General features: G+C 52.1%; 1 protein-coding gene, 1 long non-coding RNA gene and 1 other non-coding gene across 3 annotated transcripts in view; 1 reads left to right on the top strand and 2 right to left on the bottom strand.

The window, feature by feature from the left end:
* LOC124978280 (uncharacterized) overlaps nucleotides 1–8389 on the top strand; it is a 32559-nt gene extending 24170 nt beyond the window's left edge. The window contains exon 3 of the long non-coding RNA XR_007107352.1: nucleotides 7772–8389. This is a non-coding gene — a long non-coding RNA (uncharacterized LOC124978280). The remainder of the gene's footprint in view (nucleotides 1–7771) is intronic.
* A 3556-nt stretch (nucleotides 8390–11945) lies between these two features.
* R3hdml (R3H domain containing like) lies at nucleotides 11946–19233 on the bottom strand. The gene is made up of 5 exons (XM_047539760.1): nucleotides 18973–19233; nucleotides 15871–15989; nucleotides 14315–14447; nucleotides 12887–13002; nucleotides 11946–12193 (listed from the first exon to the last, which is right to left on the bottom strand). Exons 1-5 carry the CDS (start codon nucleotides 19231–19233, stop codon nucleotides 12061–12063), a joined length of 762 nt encoding a protein of 253 aa, XP_047395716.1. The 3' UTR covers nucleotides 11946–12060.
* Trnae-cuc (transfer RNA glutamic acid (anticodon CUC)) lies at nucleotides 13300–13372 on the bottom strand. Its single transcript has one exon. It is a non-coding gene; the product is annotated as a tRNA-Glu (tRNA).
* Nucleotides 19234–20636: the final 1403 nt, after the last annotated feature.

Raw genomic sequence — 20636 nt, forward strand, 5'->3', positions numbered from 1 at the left:
AGCACAAGGCACAGAAGACTAAGGAAACAACCAGAACAGTGCCCAGATACTCTCCAGAGATGATGGACTTCCTTGCATTCAAGTACCAATAAAGTCCACGTAGTTTGTGGCTAGGCAGCCTTCATATCTGCTGCTCCCGGGCTGGGGACACTCTTGCCCTTCCTCTCTTCTCCTGAATGACTCCTGCTAAGCCTTCAGGCTTCAACTGAGGGCTCAGTCTGCTCCTCCAGGGGCAAGAGGTTCCCAGCCTTTCTCCTCCTCAAGGTCCCTTTTGTGTGCCCACAGTGCCCTATCTGTCCCTCTCAGGGTCCTCTGTCTTGGTGGTTGCTGGCTTGCCTGTGATCCCACCAAACTGAGCACAGTCCCAGCTTCGAAGCCAAGCTTTCCTCCCCTAAGCTGCCCCCGGGCCTTCCAGAATGTCTTGCATGTTACCGCCCAGTGGACCGTTGTCAAAGAAACGAACAAGCAATAATGAGTCAATCAACAGGGAGGCGTCTGGGCGCAGACAGGATGCTCTCCAGGTGACCAGACATCCCTCCCTTTACTAAACGGGACAAAAAGAGACAACTGTTTCCATATTCCAGCCGACCTCCATACCCAAAACCATAGGTGGAACTCAATACAAAATTACAGATGCTTAGAAATCCCAGGAATTCCGGTTCACCAGGTCTGAGTGCAGCCCCCACATAGGCTGGTTTAAGAACGTTTCCCAAGACCAGCGAGGTGTGCGAACCACTGAATCTCAGGGCTGAAGGCTGAGTCAGGTGGGATGGAGATGAGGTGGGGAGAGATGGGGGGCTGGCCAGCACCTGTGGTCCTTCTCAATTCAGGCCGACCACCCTTCGCAGGGACGAAGCACGCTATAACAACACTCGCTCCCCTCATGAGCTCACGGAATCTTCACAACAAACAAGGTTTATTTGATGGATGAAGAAATCGAGAAACAGAGACGTGAATCAAAGAACCCATCATCACGTTGCTTTAAGGCAAAGCATCACTTACCAGATGGCCTCTGATGAGAACCTGTGCTCTGGCCTGAAGTCGAGGCTGTAGGGCAAAGGGACTAACTAGGTCTTTATACCCAGGAAAAACCAGCCTCCTCTGGCACTTACAAACAGCTAAACTCCCAGCCTTGTATGGTGGTGCACACCTGTAATCCCAGTGACTGAGGAGGCTGAGATAGGAGGATTGCAAGTTTGAGGCCAGGGTGGACAACTTAGTGAGTCTGCCTCAAAATAAAATAAAAGTGTTGGGGAAGAAGCTCAGTGGGAGAGCACTGGTAGAGTGGCAGATTGAACTAGGGTTCAGTCCCTAGTACTACACACACACACACACACACACACACACACGAAAGATAAAAGAAAAGTAATAAACTCTTTTGACAAGATTGTTGCCCAGTGGCTTGTCCTGTCCTGAGCTCTTGAAAGTGCTCAGTCATCCCAGCTCAATCACCCACTCACCCACCCATCCATCCATCTTTTCATCTACCACCCACTCATTACTCCATTCAGTCAACCCCTAACCACCCATCTCTCCGGCTACCTACTCATTCAGTTATCACGTGTGTCCCCATCTCCATCCATCCCACCCATCCACCATCCTCCATAACCACCCACCCACCTAGCTACTCATTAATCCACCTGCCCATCCACCTGCCCCTTTGTCTTCCCCGTCCGTCGTTCCTTCATTTGTCCTGTCCGCCTGTCTCTCCATCTCTTCTACCTGTCTATCCATCCCGCGCCATCGCATCCATCCATCAACGCCCCCATCCATCCTCCTTGAATCTATTCATTTATCTATCTGCTGTGGTTTGGATTTGGGATGTCCCCCTGTGTTCAGAGTTGGGATTTTAAGAAAATGATTAGAATATGAGGGCTCTAACCTCATTGGTAGGTTAATCCCTCTGATGGATCAATAATTTAAATGGATCATTGGGAGGTGGTGAAGACTGTAGGAGATGGGGCCTTGTTGGAAGAAGGTCACTGGGGGTTTCTCTGGAAAGGGTAGATTTGGTCCTGTTCCCTTTTCTCTCTCTTTCTCTGCTTCTTGGCTGCCACGAGCTGACCACCTTTCCTCCATCATTCTCTTCCACCATGATATCCCACCTCACTCAGGCCCAAAGCAATAGAGCCAACTGACCATGAACTGAAACCTCTGGAACCATGAGCCAACATAAAACTTTCCTGCTCTAAATTGTTTTTCTCAGGTATTTGCCAACAGCAACGAAGAGCTGACTATTACATCATCCATACCTTCCCTCATTCATCTACTCAGTTGATCTCCATCAAAGGCTACTGATGGCCAGAACCCATAGAAACCTGTGACAAAAAATAAGACAACCATAGATGTTGCTCTCACAGAGATTTGAGGCACTTATAGAAATGATAATCTATAAAATGTTCAAAAAAAAAAAGCAAGGAAAATAAGGTCTAGAAAATCATAAATCCGAACTCAGGCTGGTAAGCAGAACACACAATATGACATCTTCTCCTCACAATTGCTCAAGGAAGCCCCAGACCTGGCTCTGGGCTGGACCCTGGCACCTAAGCACACATCGCCAGGCATGAACCCCAGGGTACTCGATGGTGGCAGATGGCCCAGCAGCAACTCCTGCTCCCGGGTAACTCCCCGCTCTCCTGTGTTTGGGGAGACGTTTGGCTGCCTGGAGAGATTTTCGGTTGGCACAACTGATGGGGAGAGATGTACTGGCCTCTGGTGAACAGAGGACAGGGATGCTGCTTGACACCTACCACGCACAGGACAGTCCCCAAGACACATGAAGAGTGACCCAAGCCGACAGTGCGGAGGCCCAGAAGCCCACTACGACAGAGCAGAGGACCCCAGGAAAGGAACATGGCTGCTCTGGGCCAAGCTTGGCTTTTCTGTTTTTTTATCCCCATAGATATTTGACGGCTGGCTTCCCACCATCTGGGGGAATCTGCTGCTAGAGAAAATTTGCTTTTAGACTGGGGGAAAAAAAAAAAAAGAACGAAAAACCAACATGTGCTTTGAAAAAAGCTCCTTCTGGGGTCTAAAATGGGAGAAATACAAGGCCCAAAAGCCAACACGGTGAGGGTGGTGGAGAGAAAGGGAAGAGCCTGGACCTGCTGGCTCTGGCGACCACTGGACTGTTCCTCCATCCGCCCGTCACACACCTGTGGAGTTTACAGTCAGACACTGACGGTTCACACCAACCCCTGCCAGTCAGAGCAATGATCGCTCTGGAGCCCAGGGGGAGGCCACGCCCACCCTGTGCCACGCCCACCTGTGCCACGCCCACCCCAGACTGCCCTAGTGAGACTCAAAAATGAGAACCAACTAGTACTCATAGAGAACTCCCTCTGAGCCCAGCACTGTCGTAAGCACAAGCCTCACACCCTCCGTGCCCGCCATGGCCTCTGAGGCTCTCCAAGGGCACCATCCCCTACCCAGCAGCTCTCCTCTGCTAGACGAATCTTAGGAGATAGCACTGTTATCTCCAGGAGAGGGTTTTGGTTTCTTTTCCTCAAGGCACTTGTTTATTTTTTTAGATAAGAAAGTGAATTCCCCCCAGAACTTCCCAGGAGACTTCCCTACTTCCTTTTATGAATGAACCATCTGAGGCTCAGAGAGGGGTAGTGACTTGCCCAAGGTCACACAGCTTTAAAAGGGAAAAAAAGGTTAACCCAGATTCATTTTATCAGAAAATAGGGGTCTTATAGCCATGATCACATGTAGACATGCATGCACACACCTGCTAGAGCGAATGTCCCAGTGTCCAGGGACAAAGTTGCACTTTTTTATTTTTTTATTTTTGGTAGTTATGTGCTGTGAATCTGATCATTGGATCCTTCCTTTCTATACCCACCCATATCTGTAGCCCAGTCAAGGGGTCAGAACCAACTGACTGTGTCAGATCTTAAGTTAGAAGATTTAAAAAAAAAATAATCCTGATACTTAGTTTTCTCCTCTTTCCTTAGATATAACAATATTGTTTATTTCAGATAATTGTTGTGAGAATTAAATAAGGTATTAGCTATAGTTCATACACCCATCATCCATCCATTCATGCATCATCCATCCATCCATTATCCATCTATCCATCCATCCATCCACCATCCATACATCCACCATCCATCCATCCATCATCATCCATTCACCATCCATCCATCCACCATCCATCCATCCACCATCCATCCATCCACCATCCATCCATCCATCATCATCCATTCACCATCCATCCATCCATCATCATCCATTCACCCATCATCCATCCATTCACCCATGATTCATCATCCATCCATCCATCCATCATTCATCTATCCATCCACCATCCATCCATCCATCCACCATCCATCCACCCTCCATCCATCATCCATCCATCCATCATCCATCCATCCATCCATCCACCCATCATCCATCCATCATCCATCCATTCACCCATCATTCATCATCCATCCATCATCCATCCTTTCTCCCATGATTCATCATCCATCCATCATTCATCTATCCATCCACCATCCATCCATCCATCATCCATCCACCCATCCATCCATCCATCCATTATCCATCCATCCATCCATCATCCATCCATTCACCCATCATCCATCCATTCACCCATCATTCATCATCCATCCATCATCCATCCATTCACCCATGATTCATCATCCATCCATCATTCATCTATCCATCCACTATCCATCCATCCATCACCCATCATCCATCCATCATCCAACCATTCACCCATCATCCATCATTCATCCATCCATCCATCCATCCATCCATCCATCCATCCTCCATTCATCATCCATCCAAGCACTCCAGCAATCGTCCATTGAGTGCTGGTTCTTTGGTGGTCACTGATAGAGGCCAGGATAAAAAGACATGGGGTCTGCTGGGCACGGTGGCATTGTCTGTAATCCTAACCTCTTGGGAGCCAAGGCAGGAGGATCATGAGTTCAAAGCCAGCCTCAGTAACTTAGTGAGGCACTAAGCAACTCAGTGAGACCCTGTCTCTAAATAAAATACAAAATAGGTCTGGGGATGTGGCTCAATGGTTGAGTGCCCCTGAGTTCAATCCCCAGTACCAAAACAAACAAACAAACAAACAAAAAAACCCATGGACGTCCTCCAAAGTGGATAGACCTGGGAGACAGTGGGAGGTTATCAGTTTATGTTATTATTGAAGTACCTTTGGAAGGGAATTTGTGGGGCCCTCTGTTCACCCCTAGCCTAGGCTAATGGTCTGGGCTGTCCTTTCCAGGAGCTGACTGTTCTGTACCTTCGGGAACTAATGAGTATTCCCCTGGTCCTGGGTTCAACCAACTCTGACATTCGTGGATTAAGTAATGCACGGCTGGGCTGGGACTGGAGCTCAGTGGTAGAGCACTTGCCTAGCACGAGAAGGCCGTGGGTTCAATTGCCAGCAACACACACACACAAGGAGAGTCCAGCCCTCCGACCATGTTCTCTCTTCTAATCCCTCCTCCCATGAATGACATGAATTATCTTATTTTGCAGATGAGGAAGTAGGTTTAGAGAGAGGAAGTGACTTTCCCAAGGTCACCGCTGGTGCATGGAATGGGTCCCCAGGCTATTCTATCCTGCAGCCTCTGCTGTTTCCATGGCAACACTCCATCCTGATTGAGGGCCCACTCCTACCTGAGGAGGCTGGTGGGGAGGCCAGTGCCCCAGTCAGTCCTCAGCGCCTCTGTCTCAATGAGGACTTGAAGTCACTTGTATTGAGTCTTCCGAGGGCTCTACAGCCTCCCTGTGTCATGACCTGGAGAGTCAAGGGCTCCAGTATTGTCCCCACTCCAGAGAAAGCAACAGAGGCACAGACGTGCTGAGTGGTTTGACGGCCATCAGCCATCGTACAGTGAGAATGGCTCTATTGCGTTCCAGGGGCCAAGCTCTGCATGGGGGGCAACTAGGTGCACAAAATGCATCCCGTTTTTTCAAACTTCAAAATGTGCCCCCCAAAGGAAAAACATTCTCTTGGATTTTCCCTCCTCCGAGACCAAATCATGGCCAGCTTTGCTGTGTCTTCCGAGGAATTTCCTATGCAAACAGAAGGGCGCGCGTACATGTGCACGTCCACATCCGTTTTGCTATCAGAAGTGGCACCCCGTCTTCAGCTCGCTCTTCCTCCTTTTTGGAACTCAGAGGTTCATCCCCATCTGCCCCTTTCCCTTCAACGACGGGATGGCACTCCATCATCCGCGAACCTCTCCTCCCTCTACTGAGCACCTTCGGGCTACTTCCAGTCTGAGGCCCCACGGTCAGTAGCGACACAGACTGTCTTTGAAGAGGAGACCATTCTCGGCTCCCCACATCCCACACTGGGCAGGGCTTGATGTCTCCTTCCTTTGGGGGACTCTCCAGAGCCAACGGAGGTAGGGAGGGACCAAGCCAACCCTCCCCTTGAGATCATCCGCTCAGGTCCCCAGCCCGGCTGGACCCTGTGTGGCTAGCTGAGCTGGGCCCAGCGTGGCTCTCTGTGGGCCTTGGTTTGTCTGCAGCAAGGGGGTTGGCGCATCTGGACTCCCACTTTCTGTGGAGTCTTGGGAAGACCCCTGGATGCATGCCTAGGGAAGCCCGTAGGTGGGCAGCATGAACCAATCCCTGCCCAGGGCTCCGGCAGCCCGCTGAGTATTTCCCGCCGCAAACAGGCCATGCCCTTGTTGGGGACCCTCACAAAGCAAGCCACATGCCTCCTCCGGACCTCCTGCCACCCTAGAGGAGCCCTTGGAGGATCTCTGATCCCGTCAGAAACACATGGGGGGTGACCTATGGCCTTCAAAACCTGACCACAGTCCCACCCTATCCGGTCCTCCCCGGTCCCAGCCACTGGCCCCACTCACCATAAGTGCTGCCCACCGGAGCCCCGAGGGGCGTGTTCACACTGACCATGGCCTAGTGCACCCAGCTGGACACCTGGGGGGCATGGAGGAGCTGGGGCCCACACACAGCAGCAGCGCGGCCACCAGGAGCCGGTCTACCAGGAAGGCGGTGAGCACAGCCAGCTGCCACCACCCGGTTATCTTATTGATTCTTCTAATCACCCAAGGTGGGTGGATGCGTTAAAGAGTAACCAGTCACTTAGGGAACCTGTGGCTGGGGACTGTCGCTATTGCCATGGCAACGGCGACCTGGTCAGACCTGAGGTCCACTCAGGCCCCAGTCCTGCGCTCGGGGGGCAGGAGCACCTGGGTCCAGAAGTAAGGGATGTCAGTACTCAACTCGCGGGAAGGAGACTGGACAAGGAGGGCCCAGAGGTGAGAGTCCAGGTTGGGTGGGGTTTTATGGCCCCAAACTATGGGCGTGGCGTGATGAGGAGAGCCAGGGAGGCTGAGGGAGAGGAGAGAGGAGGGGCGCACTGAGCTGAAGAGGCCTGCGGGTGCTCGGAGTGCGGACAGGCCTGGCCCTCTTTCACTGGACACCCAGATGGGGAATCGAGACAGAGAGAAGATGCTGCCTGGAGTCTCCTGTGGGTACAGAGCCGAGCTCGACCGCAGCCCCGGCTCCCGTTCTTCTCTGGGGAACCTCTTCTATCCCAGGCCCTGTGCTAGACTCCCTCCTGCACCTCCGAGCCTGGGCCCAGGCGGCCAATTGCTGCTGAAATGGAACCCAGCTCCCCTGGAGGGACTGGCATCTGCTCGCGGTCACTGACTCGGATGGGCCCCTCCACACTCCCAGAACTCCCACCTGGGTTTCCCTTCTCCTCCAGCTCCCTCTCTATCTCCATTTCAGCCCTCTTCTCTCCTCAGAAGGCCTCCACTTTCATCCTCAGCAAGGCGAGACTTGACCTTCCCCATGGAGAAAACAAGCCTGACCCAGAGGCGACGGTTCACCTCCTTCCAGGTGGAGACTCCTGTGTCTGCAGCCCTGAGCCCCCATCCCCAACACCTGGACTGCTGGTCCACGTCCTGCCTCCAGCGCCAGCTCAGCTAAGCCGTTCCTCTCACCTGAGTTACTGCAAAGGCCTCTTGGCTACTCCCAGCATCCACTCTGGCCCTCCCCAAATCTGTTCTCCATTAATGTAGAAGAATCTTTCCCCGTGAAAATCTGATGGTGTCATCCTAGTGCTAGAATCTCCACGTGCCCCTCTCCCTGCCCAAGACTGTGGTTTGACCCCCACCTCCCTCCCCAGGGTGTCATCTCACTCCCTTCCCCCAACACCCGGGAGATCTTTTAGTCCCTGGCCTTGCTGAGCACCCTTCCCCAGCCCTCCACCCACACAGCCCTCTCTTCCCCAGAGCCTGACCAGCTTCTCTTCATCCAAAATCACGCCTCTCACGTTGATAATGGGGCAAAGTCATGCATATGTGAACACGAGGAGCATCTGGGAACTCTCTGCCCTTCCGCCCCATTTTGCTGTGAACCTAAAACTACTCTAAAATAAATACAGTCTTTTAAAAATATATCCCTCCTGCAGGCCATCCACTCGAGTTAGGCTGTGTCCTTGGAATCCCCTGTCCTTCTCCCGGTGACTCTTCAGTTCCAGTAAAGTATTCATGTTCATATTCCGTGACTGCCTGGCAGCCCCCACTCGGATAATCCTCCAGGAGGATTGGAACCTGATAGATCTCAGGAAGCAGCAAACCTTTCCTGCAAGGGACCCTGTAGAAGATGTCCTGGACTTTGAGAGCCACACAGTCTCTGTAGCAACTCCTCCTCTCTGCCACCCAAGCAGGAAGGTAGCTGTAGACAATACCTGGACCAAGGAGCGCAGCAGTGCTTCAATACAACTTCATTTTCAGAAATAGGCAGTGGTCCCCATTTGGCTATGGGCTGTGGTTTACCCACCCCTGGTGTTTACTAATGGCCACGATGTTCAGAGCTGATACTTTTTTGGAGGGTTACGGGCGCTGAACTCAAGTTTTTCTCACTGAGTCACATCCCTGGTCCTTTTCAGTTCTTCTTTTGAGACAAGGTCTCACTAAGTAGCTGAGGCTGGCCTTAAACTTGTAAACCTCCTACCTCGCCTCCCAAGTCACGGGGCTTCCCAGCGTGTACCCCGGCACCCCGCCAGAGCTGAGACTTTCACTTACTATGCGCCAGGTGCACCCAGAGTGCTTTCTGTGTATTCATTTGTGCAATATTTTGAATGACTTTATGAGGCAGAAACTATCAGTCCCCCTTTACAGATAAGACTTAATCACTGAGACCACAAGGGCCACCAAGTGCAATTTGTACCCAGGCAATCTGGCTCCAGGGTGAACCTGGCCGTAGAATGAATGAGCCAGTGAGTGATCAGGTGAGAACAGCCATGAAAGTCTTCAAAAACTCCAGCCCTTTGCAGAGGTTCAAATGTTATTGCTAACAGAGAAACAGACTTCTCTGCACCAAGGTCCCGCTCCACTGGAACAGCCCCTGCAACGAGTCAGACTACCAAGTCCCTGTCCCCTCAGATCAGCAGTGTCTAAGGCACAGCAGCATGAAAGAACCCAACTTGCTCATTTCCTCTTTGTGTATTTAAAAAATTTTTTTTGTTTCTTCTCTGCACTGGGGATTGAACTCAGGGGTGCTCTATCACTGAGCTATGCCCCCAGTCCTTTTTATTTTTTATTTTGAGACACGATCTTCTTAAGTTGCCTGGGCTCAAACTCAGGATCCTCCTTTCTCAGCCTCCCAAGTAGCTGGGATTACAGAGGGGTACCTCCATGGCCAGCCCCATTCCTCCTTTGGCACAGGCTCTTCCTGAAGGCTGAAAGGTGAATCTGGGAGATCATCTTGGATTCCCACCCTACAGTGCCATTATTTTGCTGAATTGTCTGTACATTTGTCAAATGACAATGGGTCTCTTAGCTAAGAGATGGGAGATTTGGGGGGGGTTAAGATATCACATGTCTACCTCACAAAGATTAGGATCAGATGCATTTCTTCAGCCTCAGTTTTTACATCTGTAAAATGGGGATTGGAACAGAACCTGTCACTTAAAACTGCTGTGATCATTCAGTGGGATCAGGAGCCCAGAGGGCTCCCGTCCAAGCACTTCATAAAAGCCAGTGATTGTCATTCTCCTTATCCGGGTACTCGGGACCCAGAATGGCAACGTGGGCAGCTGGAACAGCACAGGCCCTGGGGACAGAACATGGATCCCAGGCTGAATGTAAATCCCAAGTCTGCTCCTTACTAGCTGTGTGACTCTATGATGCCATTTAATCCAGAGGGTGCCCTGCCACTTACATTTCCAAACTATTTTGGGAAATTGATAGAGAGCTGGAAAGCCGTTTTTCTCCCTTATGGAGGCCTTAATATATAGAGATTTTTTAATCTGGCATTTACTATCGCCATTGTTTTATAAAAGAAAGAACATTTTAAACTCCGCCCCACCCAAGAAGGATATTACCTGTGAATAATGACCTTGCAACATGCCCTTGATTCTTTTATTTCAATCATTTCCAGAATTTGGAAACCGGGACTCACTCCAAGCCCCATTTTTCTTGTTTGCAAACTGGAGTAACACAGGTACCCGCCCTCGTGCATTGATCTGGCCTTTGCTAGTAGGACGGGGCTGTCAGCCCCCTCCCTGGTCTTCCTTAGGCTGCTTCCCCTCACCCACCTCAACCCCTCCTACCCAATCGCCTTCCCTTGTCTTTTGACCCTCCTGGAAGCTGAGAGAGCAGAAAGACCCCCTGCTTCGGATCTCTAAGGACTTCATGGGGAGCGTCGGGGAGGGGGTGACACGCGCAGGTCGCAGCCTGGGTGGGAATAACCAAGAGGGAAGAAAACAGGCTCCATCCAGGTCAATGTGGGGGCTCTGCAGAAAGGGGTCTGTTTTCCGTCCCCCAGGGGAGCTGTTCAGGGAGTGGGCCCAGCTGGAGGGCGAGGTCCGAGGGAGGAGATTTTACTATCTCTGGAGACAAAAGGACTTTTGTGTGTTATGATCACTGGGTGGGATGGGTGGGGAAAGGGAAATGGTTTATTGGAATGAGAATGAGATTGTATGGGAGAAAAAGAATCCGAGGCAGAGACTGAAAAGGAAAAGCAGAAGCAGAGCAGACAGAGGGAGGCAGAGACAGCGTGGAAAAGGACCGGCCCTGGAAGAGCGGCCGGCCGAGGCCAGCTGTGGTTTCTGCGTCTCAGTCCTAAAGCTTAGAGACGTGCCAGGAAACCTGAGGAGATGTGAATCTGAGCCCCGGCCTTTTTTTTTTTTTTTTCTTAATGAATTGATATTTATATTTTTATTTTATTTGTTTGAATTAGTTCTACATGACAATAGAATGCATTTTGATCACAGCTTTGGTGTCAACCAAAGGAGAGCTGTGCATCTCTAGGTCACACCCTCTGAACCTCAGTGTCCCCATCTGACTAAGGGGGCTGGACCCTGTGGGCCTGGGGAGGGGATGTCCATAAACTAATTTCACTGGTTTTCAAAATCTCGGACCCTAAACATGCCTGGCAGAGGGAGGGAACCACAAATCCTCAAGACAGCCCAGGCTGCTGGTACTGGATGAAAGGAGGTAGGTTTCGGGATAAAGATGGTGGCCTAAGTGCCTTTCATGGGGTGGACAGTCTTGGGTTGGAAGCCGGAGACTCACAACTAAGCTGCTAGTACTGCTCCTGCAGCCCTGGCTCTCTGAGATTCAAGTTCTAAAAGATGTACTCCCTGAGTCCTGAGGAAAGAAAGCTGTAACTAAAGAAAGAGGAAAAGCAAGAAGGTCCCTTTCTTCCGGCACAGGCTGGACATTTAGAAAAGAAAATCCAGGAGGGAAGAGCCAGGTCAGTGGGGAACACCCCTTGTTATTTAAAACAGAAAGATTCCTTGTGCATGTACGAATATATCACAGCGAATCCCACTTTTATGTATAATAATAATGCACCAATTTAAAAAATTTAATGGAGTCCAGTTGAGTTGGGCAAGAGGGCTGGGGAGGGAGGAGGGGTGAAAAGGGAGGAACTGGAGAATGAAACCGAGCAAATCGTGCTATGGGCGTGTCTGAATGTGTCACAGTGAATGCCGCCGTATGATTATAATGCACCAGTGAAAACATTTTTTAAAAAATTATTCTTCCATTCTGCCTTTGGGGGACAACCTTGGAGGATCGAGCCCAGCTGGAGGTGCCCCGGGTGAGTTCAGGTCCACAGGAGCCTGTTGGATTTGAGCCCAGAGAAGCACATGTTGCTGTTGCAGCTGCCTTGGTAACTGGGGGGACAGGCGGAACATGGCCTCCCCATCTTGTATGGAGCCTCACCGACCCAGTTGCCCCTGGAAGAGAAGTCCCAGGGAAGCAGGGTTAGGAGATGGAGGGTGAGCAAGCTTCACACAGATTTCCACACCTCAGCCCTGTGCCGACTGGCTCTGTGACCTTGGGCCAGTCACATCTGTAAGCCACGGTTTCTTCATCTGCAAAGTCAACAGAAGGCCCTTCCCTCTCAGGATGCAGCAGCATCAGACAGAGGTCTGTGTGGATGCTCAGGGCCTCGTGCGCGCAAGCGGGACTCCCGGCAAGGACTGATCTTCTCATTCCCCCACGTCCCCTGGAGGAAGCAAGTCTGAGCTCTGGTCCTGGCTCCTGGTCCTGGGGTCAGGCCCAGCCACCTCATTTCTTGAAACTCGATTTTACCCTCTACATAAAGTAAACACATGAAACAGTGCCCGTAAAAGTTCCGTGAGATAACCTCTGAGCAGCCCTCGTGATTTAAGAACGCCGGGCAGATGTGGCTACATAATTAGCCCTTGAGCGTGGCTGGAGCCCAGGGGGCGGGGGCCACTGCCCCTCTGCCAAGGGACTCTGAAACTTGGATAAAGAAAAAGGATTCTTAATGGCCTCTCTGAAACACCGACCTCGCGTGGGGCACGGGAACCGAGGGAGGGATGCTGTGTGCCTCTTCCCGCTCATCGAATTCCTGGGCCCGCCCTCCTGTCCCGAGCCCCCCTGGCCTGGGTGTGGGCACTTACTTAATGGCATAGTTGCAGACCAGGTACACGGCCTGATGCCAGGTGCTGCCCCAGACGCTGATGCGCGCACAGGTATGGATGGCGCAGCCCAGCCGGTTGGAGGACGCCCACACCATCTGAGGAGGCAGGAAGACCGGGGTGCTGAGCAGGACTGGGTAGGGCCCAGGGGTGCGTGGCTCCCGGGATCGGGAGCAGCAGGGGTCTCAGGGAAGGTCTTCTTGGGGAGGCGCCCACCTGTCCCAAGGTGGAGGCAGGGTTGGGGGGCTGGAGGAATTCAGACTATAATATAATGTTTCTCAAAATACTGTTTGACTACACCCAGCCACAGGGACTAAATTTCCTATTGTCATGTACACATACACACAATTGAAAAGAAAGGTTTCAAACCAATATTAGTCTTTTTTTTTTTTTTTCTGCGGTGCTGGGGATTGAACCCAGGGCCTGTGCTTGAGAGGCAAGCACTCTACCAACTGAGCCACATCCCCAGCCTCAATATTTAGTCTTATCATGTGCAATAGGATATATTTTCTACACTGTTCTATTCATTTTATTTATTTATTTTCTCCTAGTGACCAACTTTTGAAAATCAGTGTCGTGTTGGAGGTTAAAAACAAACTTTGGAGTCAAACAGACTTGGATTAGTATCCCAATATCCCCTGCTGTGTGACTTTGACCAATCTCTTATCCTCTCTGTGCCTTGGTTTCTTCATTTGTAAAATGGAAGCAATATGTCTCATGAAAAGTTAGAAAGGATATCTGGTTTAGGTGTCATATTTTATAGAGCTTCTCAAAGTTAGGTTTTCAAATTTAACTCCAAATGAGAGAGAGAGACGGAGCTGAAAGAAGCCATTTGTCACATGGTAGGAATTTTCTATTATGTTAGGACAATATATAGCATTGTATCTTTATGCCTATGTTAGTATTCAATATTATTAGCACTCAAAGTGTTCTATAGTATTTGGAATCTTTTTTGACATTTCCCCTTTTTTAAGATAGTGGGAATAAGGCAGAGCGTGGTGGCTCACAATTGCAATCCCAGAGGCTCAGGGGGCTGACACGGGAAGATGACAAGTTCGAGGCCAGCCTGGGATCTTGTCTCTAAATAAAAAATAAAAAGACTGGGAATGTAGCTCAGGGGTTAAGCACTTGCCTAGCAGGCACAAAGCCTTGGTTTGATTTTCAGAATCCAGGGGGGGAAAAAGTGAGAGTGGGAATCTTAGGAAACGAAAAATCTCCAAGACATGCAAAACTAAACAAGATTCACCTCAACGCAACCTACACAGAACTTTCCAGGAATGTGCTTCTTATGTAAAAGGAATCTCAATGGGGGCCCTGCTTGAATTCTCATTTCTGTTCCACCCATCCTTCTGCCTCCAGGTCCCGGGACTGGCTCTGCGTCAGTCCTGACCCCTGACCCCTGAGAGGTACCTGGGTGTAGTGGGAGCAGACAGGGCCACTGCAGTGCCAGGGGCAATGCGGGGTACAGTCCCCGGGGGCCGGAAACAAGTAATGCTGCTTCTCCTCAGACCAAGACTTCACAAGATCCACCACCGAGCGGTACCTGGGGAGGCCAAGAACATGGAGGAAGCGGCGGAGAGAATGGAAAAGTCACTGTGCCAACAACTGCCGAGACTTGCTTGGTGACCTTGGGTGAGTCACTTCCCTGCTCTTCCTGGTTTCCTCCTCTATAAAATGAAACGAGGACAGTAGCACTTACCTCACAGGTGTGTTCTGAAGATCAGTGGGGAGAGGCCGTGTCCAGACCTTCCCTGTAGCTGGCACATAGTAAGTGATCAGTAAAGCACCAACCAGAGGTGGGCGACTCAGACAGAGGTACTTGCATTTTTTGGGGGGGTGGGGAGGGGGTTCCAGGGATTGAACTCAGGGACACTCAACCACTGAGCCACATCCCCAGCCCTATTTTGTATTTTATTTAGAGACAGGGTCTCACTGAGTTGCTTAGCACCTCACTTTTGCGGAGGCTGGCTTTGGACTCATGATCCTCCTGCCTCAGCCTCCGGAGCTGCTGGGATTACAGGCGTTCACCACCTCGCCCGGCAAGGCACTTGCATTTTTAGGGAAGGAAAAGCTTGTTGGATCACCTCTGAGGCCTCCGAGCTGTGAGATGGGAGGAAGGCAGACCTGGTAGGTCAACCCCAGAAACCCTGCAGTGGTAATTCACAATGGCCCATCTTTATCCCTGACTCCGTTTCCTTTTCACTGTGCACCTCCTGAGTGATGACCATGGGGCAGGAAAGGTTTAGTGGCAGGAAGAGGGGACATGACCTTGGGGAAAGACTGCGCTACCCAGCACTCCTGGCCCCTAAAGCCTGGGACTGGCCCTGGCCAGGGAATAACATGGGAAAGGGCCTGAGTGCCCGCTGGGCTCGGCTGGGCCTGACTCCTGTCTTTCCCACTCTGCTGGGGCCATGGGTCACTGTCAGGCATGGGGAAACGTCGCCGATTTTCTAACGTTCTTATTTGGAAAAGTAAGAACATGACAGTGGTGTGGCCGTCTCGTAAATGTCTCTGAAATTTTACTGGCCTATGAAATCTGCAAGTCAGGGAAGAACCAAGCTGGGGGGACGGGGCACTGAGGTCGGGAACACGGAAGTAACTTCCCCAGGCTGCACAGATGAGAACTCGGTCCCCAGACTCGGACTCGAGAGACAGAAAGGGGCAGCAGAGTCAGGCGGGAGGAGTGGGTTTGCCTGTCCCAGTCTTGGGGGCACCGTGGGCCTGGTGTGCCCCCGACTCTCCTCTCCAGGGCTCTTATCCCCGCGGGGACTTCAGATCACCCCCAACTCTCTGAAACAATCCAAGCGCTTGTTAGTTCACCCCCTTTGCTGTCACCCCTCCGTCCTAGCTAGAAGGCGGCTCCCTGCGGCAGGAGGCTGTTGGCCTGGTGGCTCTGTATTGCAGACAGTCAGCGCTCAGCGTGTTTGTCCAACGCATGGAGGAAGGAAGGGTCGGAGGTCACTCACCGGCCCGAGTGGATGGAGAGGTTCTGGCCCACGTATCTCATCAGCGGCGAGGGCCCATGGGCCCAGGTGCACTGGGAGGCCCAGGCCTTGGCAGAACTGGCCAGTCGCTCGTCCCAGACCTGGGGAAAGAAAGGCCATGAGCTGCTCTGGGGGTCGAGGAGGAGCGTTCTCAACACAACAGCTCAGAGATACCCACGCCCCGTGCCCTGGCTCCCCACCTCCTTGGAACTGTGCGACAAACCCGCTGGGCAGATTAGACAAAGAAGGCCTCACGGTCACCCGAGTCCACAGCAGAGCCAAGGTCTGCCCCAGTCCCCTGCCCCTTTTCCCTCACTGGGCCTCAGGCTCGTGGCCTCTGGCCCTGCGTGTGGTCCGGGTTGTTGATCTAGGCGTGCGGCGGTCCCAAGGAGACCGAGCCCAGGGTGAGGGGAAGAGAGCTGATTTTAAAAAAGTATAGTCTATCTTTTTCTTCTTTCCTTCCCTCCATCCTTCCATCCTTTAAAATGCAGTACTGGGGATTAAACCCAGGGGTGTTATATATTTATTTTTTGAAACAGGGTCACACCAAGTTGCCGAGACTACTCCCAAATTTGGGATCCCCTGCCTCAGCCTCCCGAGTCACTGGGATGACAGGCGGGAACCGCCGCGTCTGGCACTTATTCAATTTTCTAAACGTGTTTGTGTTAACCTAACAATTTTAGTTCAGGGTTGGGGACGTGGCTTGGGGGTAGAGCACTTGACAAGCACGCATGAGGCAGGCCCCAGGTTCCATCCTCGGCACCGCAAAAAAAGAAAAAAAATTTTTTAATTCAAAAACTTTTTTAAAACATGAAAGTATGCACAAATTCAATCTATATAAGATATTTAAAGGAGGAAAGAGGAGACCCTCTCACCTCTTTCCGTCACTGCCCCTGAAGCCTCCCTACACCCCACACCCAGAGGCAATCAGCCTGTTTCTTGTGTCTGCTTCCAGAATAGTTCTGTACCTGCACAGATCTGTGTGTATATGTATATACATATATATGATATGTATATACACGAATAAACCACACAAATATGTACACACACATACATTTATAGATACACACTGTGTGAGTGTGTGTGAGTGTGTGTGTGAGTGTGTGTGTGTGTGTGTGTGTGTGTGTGTACATACATCTGTACACCAGGCTTTTCCGCACCTCACCCTCTTCACTTGACAAGACAAGTTGTCTTTGTGATTATTCCACATCGGTGCCTATGAAATACCTTCCTCATCCTTCTGAGCAGCTTTATAACTTTCCAATGTATGAATTCCCCAAGTTTTATAGCTGGAAAATGTGCCACTTAAAAAATTATGGTTCCCAGGCTGGGGGTGTAACTCAGTGGCAGAGCACTTGCCTAGCAGGTATGTGGCCCTGAGTTCCATCCCCAGCGTGGCAAAGAAAAAATAAATAAAAGAATGCATGAGTAAATAAAATAAAAGGCTAGTTCCCTTCCGATTCCAACTCCTTGGGATTCTCTGAGGTCTTATTTGTTCACTCAGCAAATATTGAACAAGATTTCCGGGCACCGAGGACTCACGGCGTAGCAAGGAAATGAGACATCAGGCATCTCCTGAGTCATTTTGATCCTGGGGTGTGTGAGAACGTAGAGTGGGACCCGACTTTCTTGGGCCTGTGCAGGGAAGAGCTCTGGCAGCGAGGGGTGCCTGGTCTGTGGGCAGGAGTCAGCTAGCCAGGAAGAAGTGAGGCGTCAGGAGGGGTCCGAAAGCCAACCCCACGGGGGTTGTCTGACTTCTTGGAGGGAAGACAGAGGAAAGCAAGGAGCTGAAGGAAGGAAGTACTAAACACTCGCAGACTCTCCCGGGGTCCTTGGCGAGATAATCCCGCCATCCCTGTTTCATGCCACGTGCAATAATTAAACACCAGTTGTGGGTGCCTACATGCACCACCGCTGCTCAATCCATGTGTCATTTGTTTGAAATTCGGAGGGCTTTCTATGTGTTAGTCCCTGTGTTAATAAATGATGGATTCCATGAGCAATTAACCGACCCCTCCCTGCCAGAGCTGCCGCCTCCTGGCTCCTACTCCCGCCCGCCCCTCTCCAACAGTCGCCTGGCGTTGTATTATATTATTACATATATATATATGTGTGTCTTGTTGATATTTATTTTCTGTACCCCGCTTGAATGAATGCACCCCCGGGGGAGCCTTGATCCTCTGGAGCTCTTAGCCCGGGCCCCCCTCTCCGCAGGGGCGGGTACAGAGATGGAGGGGCACGCTGCTAACCCGTAGCATTTCCGGCGAGGAGCGTGTGTTTGTCTTGGAGGTCTGGACTGGCAATTCTTTCCCTAAAGAAATCCCTGTGGGTTGGGAGTCCTCTCTCCAGCTCAGATTGGGAAAATGGTGTCACAGGAACTGTGACACACAGCAAATGGTCTCCCAGCCTGGGGTCTGACTTCTGGAGGGCTGGGGTGGGAGACATCAGCCCTGCCTCTTTGGGGAAGGTATTCCAGTCTCCTCGGCTAGCCAGTGACTGGCTTTCCTGAGTCTGAGATCCCCGGGTGCCTGTCCCCACCGCTCCAAACCCTGTCTCCGAGGGTTTTCTGGGAATGAGTGGTCGGTAGGTCAGGCAAGCCCTTGGGCGGAGGCAATTGCATAGGAAGCTCTGGCCGCCCGCCTCCTGCAGGCCCCTGGTGTGGAGCCATAATTCTTGGCGCACTATTGAGCTGATTAGGACTAAAACCTTAGCAGCAGGCAGAGCCGGCTCATGGCTGGATGACCCTGGGCAGATTAATTATCTGAGTCTCAATTTTGAAATCTGGAAAATGGAGACGAAATATCCTCTTGAAGGAAGAGAGGGTCATGCTCAGTGCCTAGGGCACAAAGGCACTCTGTACATCATATTCTTACCCCCAGGTTCACTGGGGGTTCTGGGCAATTGCCTCAGTTTCCTCATCTGTAAAATGGGAAAGCTAACTCCTGCCCTTTGCACGGAACCCCAGATACCCAGATTCTGGCCAGTGGGGCCAGACTGGCCAGTTCTTCAAAGGCAGTCACTCCAGGACACGAGGAGCAAGCTGGTGTTTGCTGGAAGGGACATTGGGTCAGGCACCAGACTCACCATGTACTCCATGTTGGCGGCAGGTGGGTTCACGCTGGCCCGGATGTGGTTGTGATAATCCAATAAGGCACTCATGTCCCGGGCAGAGATATGGCGCTTCCGGCGGTACCGGGGCACCCCGAGGCCACTCAGAGGTCGTACAGCCATGCCCTCCGGTCGGCCCAAGGATAAGGTGGCATTGGTCACCACTGAGGCATCTGCTGTCTGACCTGCCCAGAGGAGCAGGCCTGCCAGGCCCACAGCACTGGGCAGCAGGGGCATAGCTGGCCGGGGGTCACAAGTCTGCCTGGTACAGCCAGAGCCAGCTGCCTAGAAGGGGTGGGCAGGAGAGCAGCAAACCCTGAGCGTCCTCCCTGGGCATCACCAGCCCAGAGGCTGCTCCCTGGGAACTTGGCAAAGACCTCCTGACCCAGTTCTGGCGCAGATGCCCGGCTCGGCTTCCTCCCCACCCCAGTGGACTGAGTGGGTTGGGTGACAAGAAGGAATGCCCAGACGGTGGCTAATGTAGACCAGGCCCTGGGGTGGGATGGTGCCACCATGCCAAAGCCAGGCCCTGTCCTGCCCACCCAGGGGACAGACAACCAGATAGCCTTTTCTCCAGCCCTCTCCAAGGCCCAGCCGATGCCCACAGAGGCAGCGCCAACCTCTCCCAACCACACCGCAGGGTCCTCTTGCTCCTGAGGTGCTGCAGCTTCCAATTGAGAGTGAGCGGGGAAAAGACGGCATAGAGTGACGGAGGCACAGAAAAGGGCTCTTGAGAAACAGGGGAAGAAGTGAGATCAAAAAGGCAAGGGGAAAAACGGTATGCAGAGACGTGGAATGAAAGAGAGAGAGAGAGAAGCAAAGGAAGAGGACAGAAGAGAAGGAGAGAGAAGGAAAGAGAGAAAGAGAAGCAGAGAGCCCTGGGGTACCAGGCAGCCGCTCCCAGGGGCCATACCCAGGACAGGCAGCCCCGGGGTCGGGGCGGGGCTGGCAGGAGGTGGCAGAGGATGCAGGGACCTCTACAGACACCTGGCCTGCCTGGCTGTGCGGCGACTTTAACAGTCCCCAGGAGCTGATGGCTTCTGACGTCCCAAGCCCCACAGCCCCCTCCCCTTCCAGCCCAGCCAGACTTGGACAGGGAGGCTCCGCCCGCTGATGGATGGGCTTTTCCCTCCAGCCCTCCCTCATCCCTGCCATTCGGCTTCACCTGAGGCGCGCAGGGCTGCAGCGGAGCCGCCCGCCGGGCAGAACAGGGATGTGGTGAAGCGCAGGGATCCTGGGAGGAAACACCCCCCTCCCGGGAGAGACCCCAGACCCGCCTCCCGGCCTTCTCTCTGCCTTCCAGACACTGACATTACGGCTGCCTGACATCAGGACAGTGTTTTCTGCCCGTTCTCCCTACCAGGACTTCCAGCCTCAGAGTGGGCACCGAAGACGGCACTGGCTAACGAGCACCCACTACGTGCCAGGCCCAGGGCTGACAGCTTTACACACAATCCCTGCCAACCCGCAGAGGCAGCAGCCCTCGCCCACACTGTTCAGATGAAGACACCAAACGCCAGAGAGGAGGAAGAAGGAGCCCAAAGTCAAGTCAGCTGCTGTGCAGCACAGCCGGGATGTTCCTGTTGAAAGGACGCCATTTTTGTGGCCAAAAGAAACAAAGATGCCTTGGGGCGAAAGGC

The sequence above is a fragment of the Sciurus carolinensis genome, chromosome 2, assembly GCF_902686445.1.
Source record: "Sciurus carolinensis chromosome 2, mSciCar1.2, whole genome shotgun sequence".
Classification (NCBI taxonomy): Eukaryota; Metazoa; Chordata; class Mammalia; order Rodentia; family Sciuridae; genus Sciurus; species Sciurus carolinensis.

Coding starts and splice junctions, on each gene's coding strand:
- R3hdml (XM_047539760.1), bottom strand. CDS start 19,233: ATGCCCCTGCTGCCCAGTGCTGTGGGCCTGGCAGGCCTGCTCCTCTGG. Junction 15,990..18,972: donor CCGCCAACATGGAGTACATG/GTGAGTCTGGTG, acceptor TTCTTTCCCCAG/GTCTGGGACGAGCGACTGGC. Junction 12,194..12,886: donor GTCTGCAACTATGCCATTAA/GTAAGTGCCCAC, acceptor CTTCTCTTCCAG/GGGCAACTGGGTCGGTGAGG.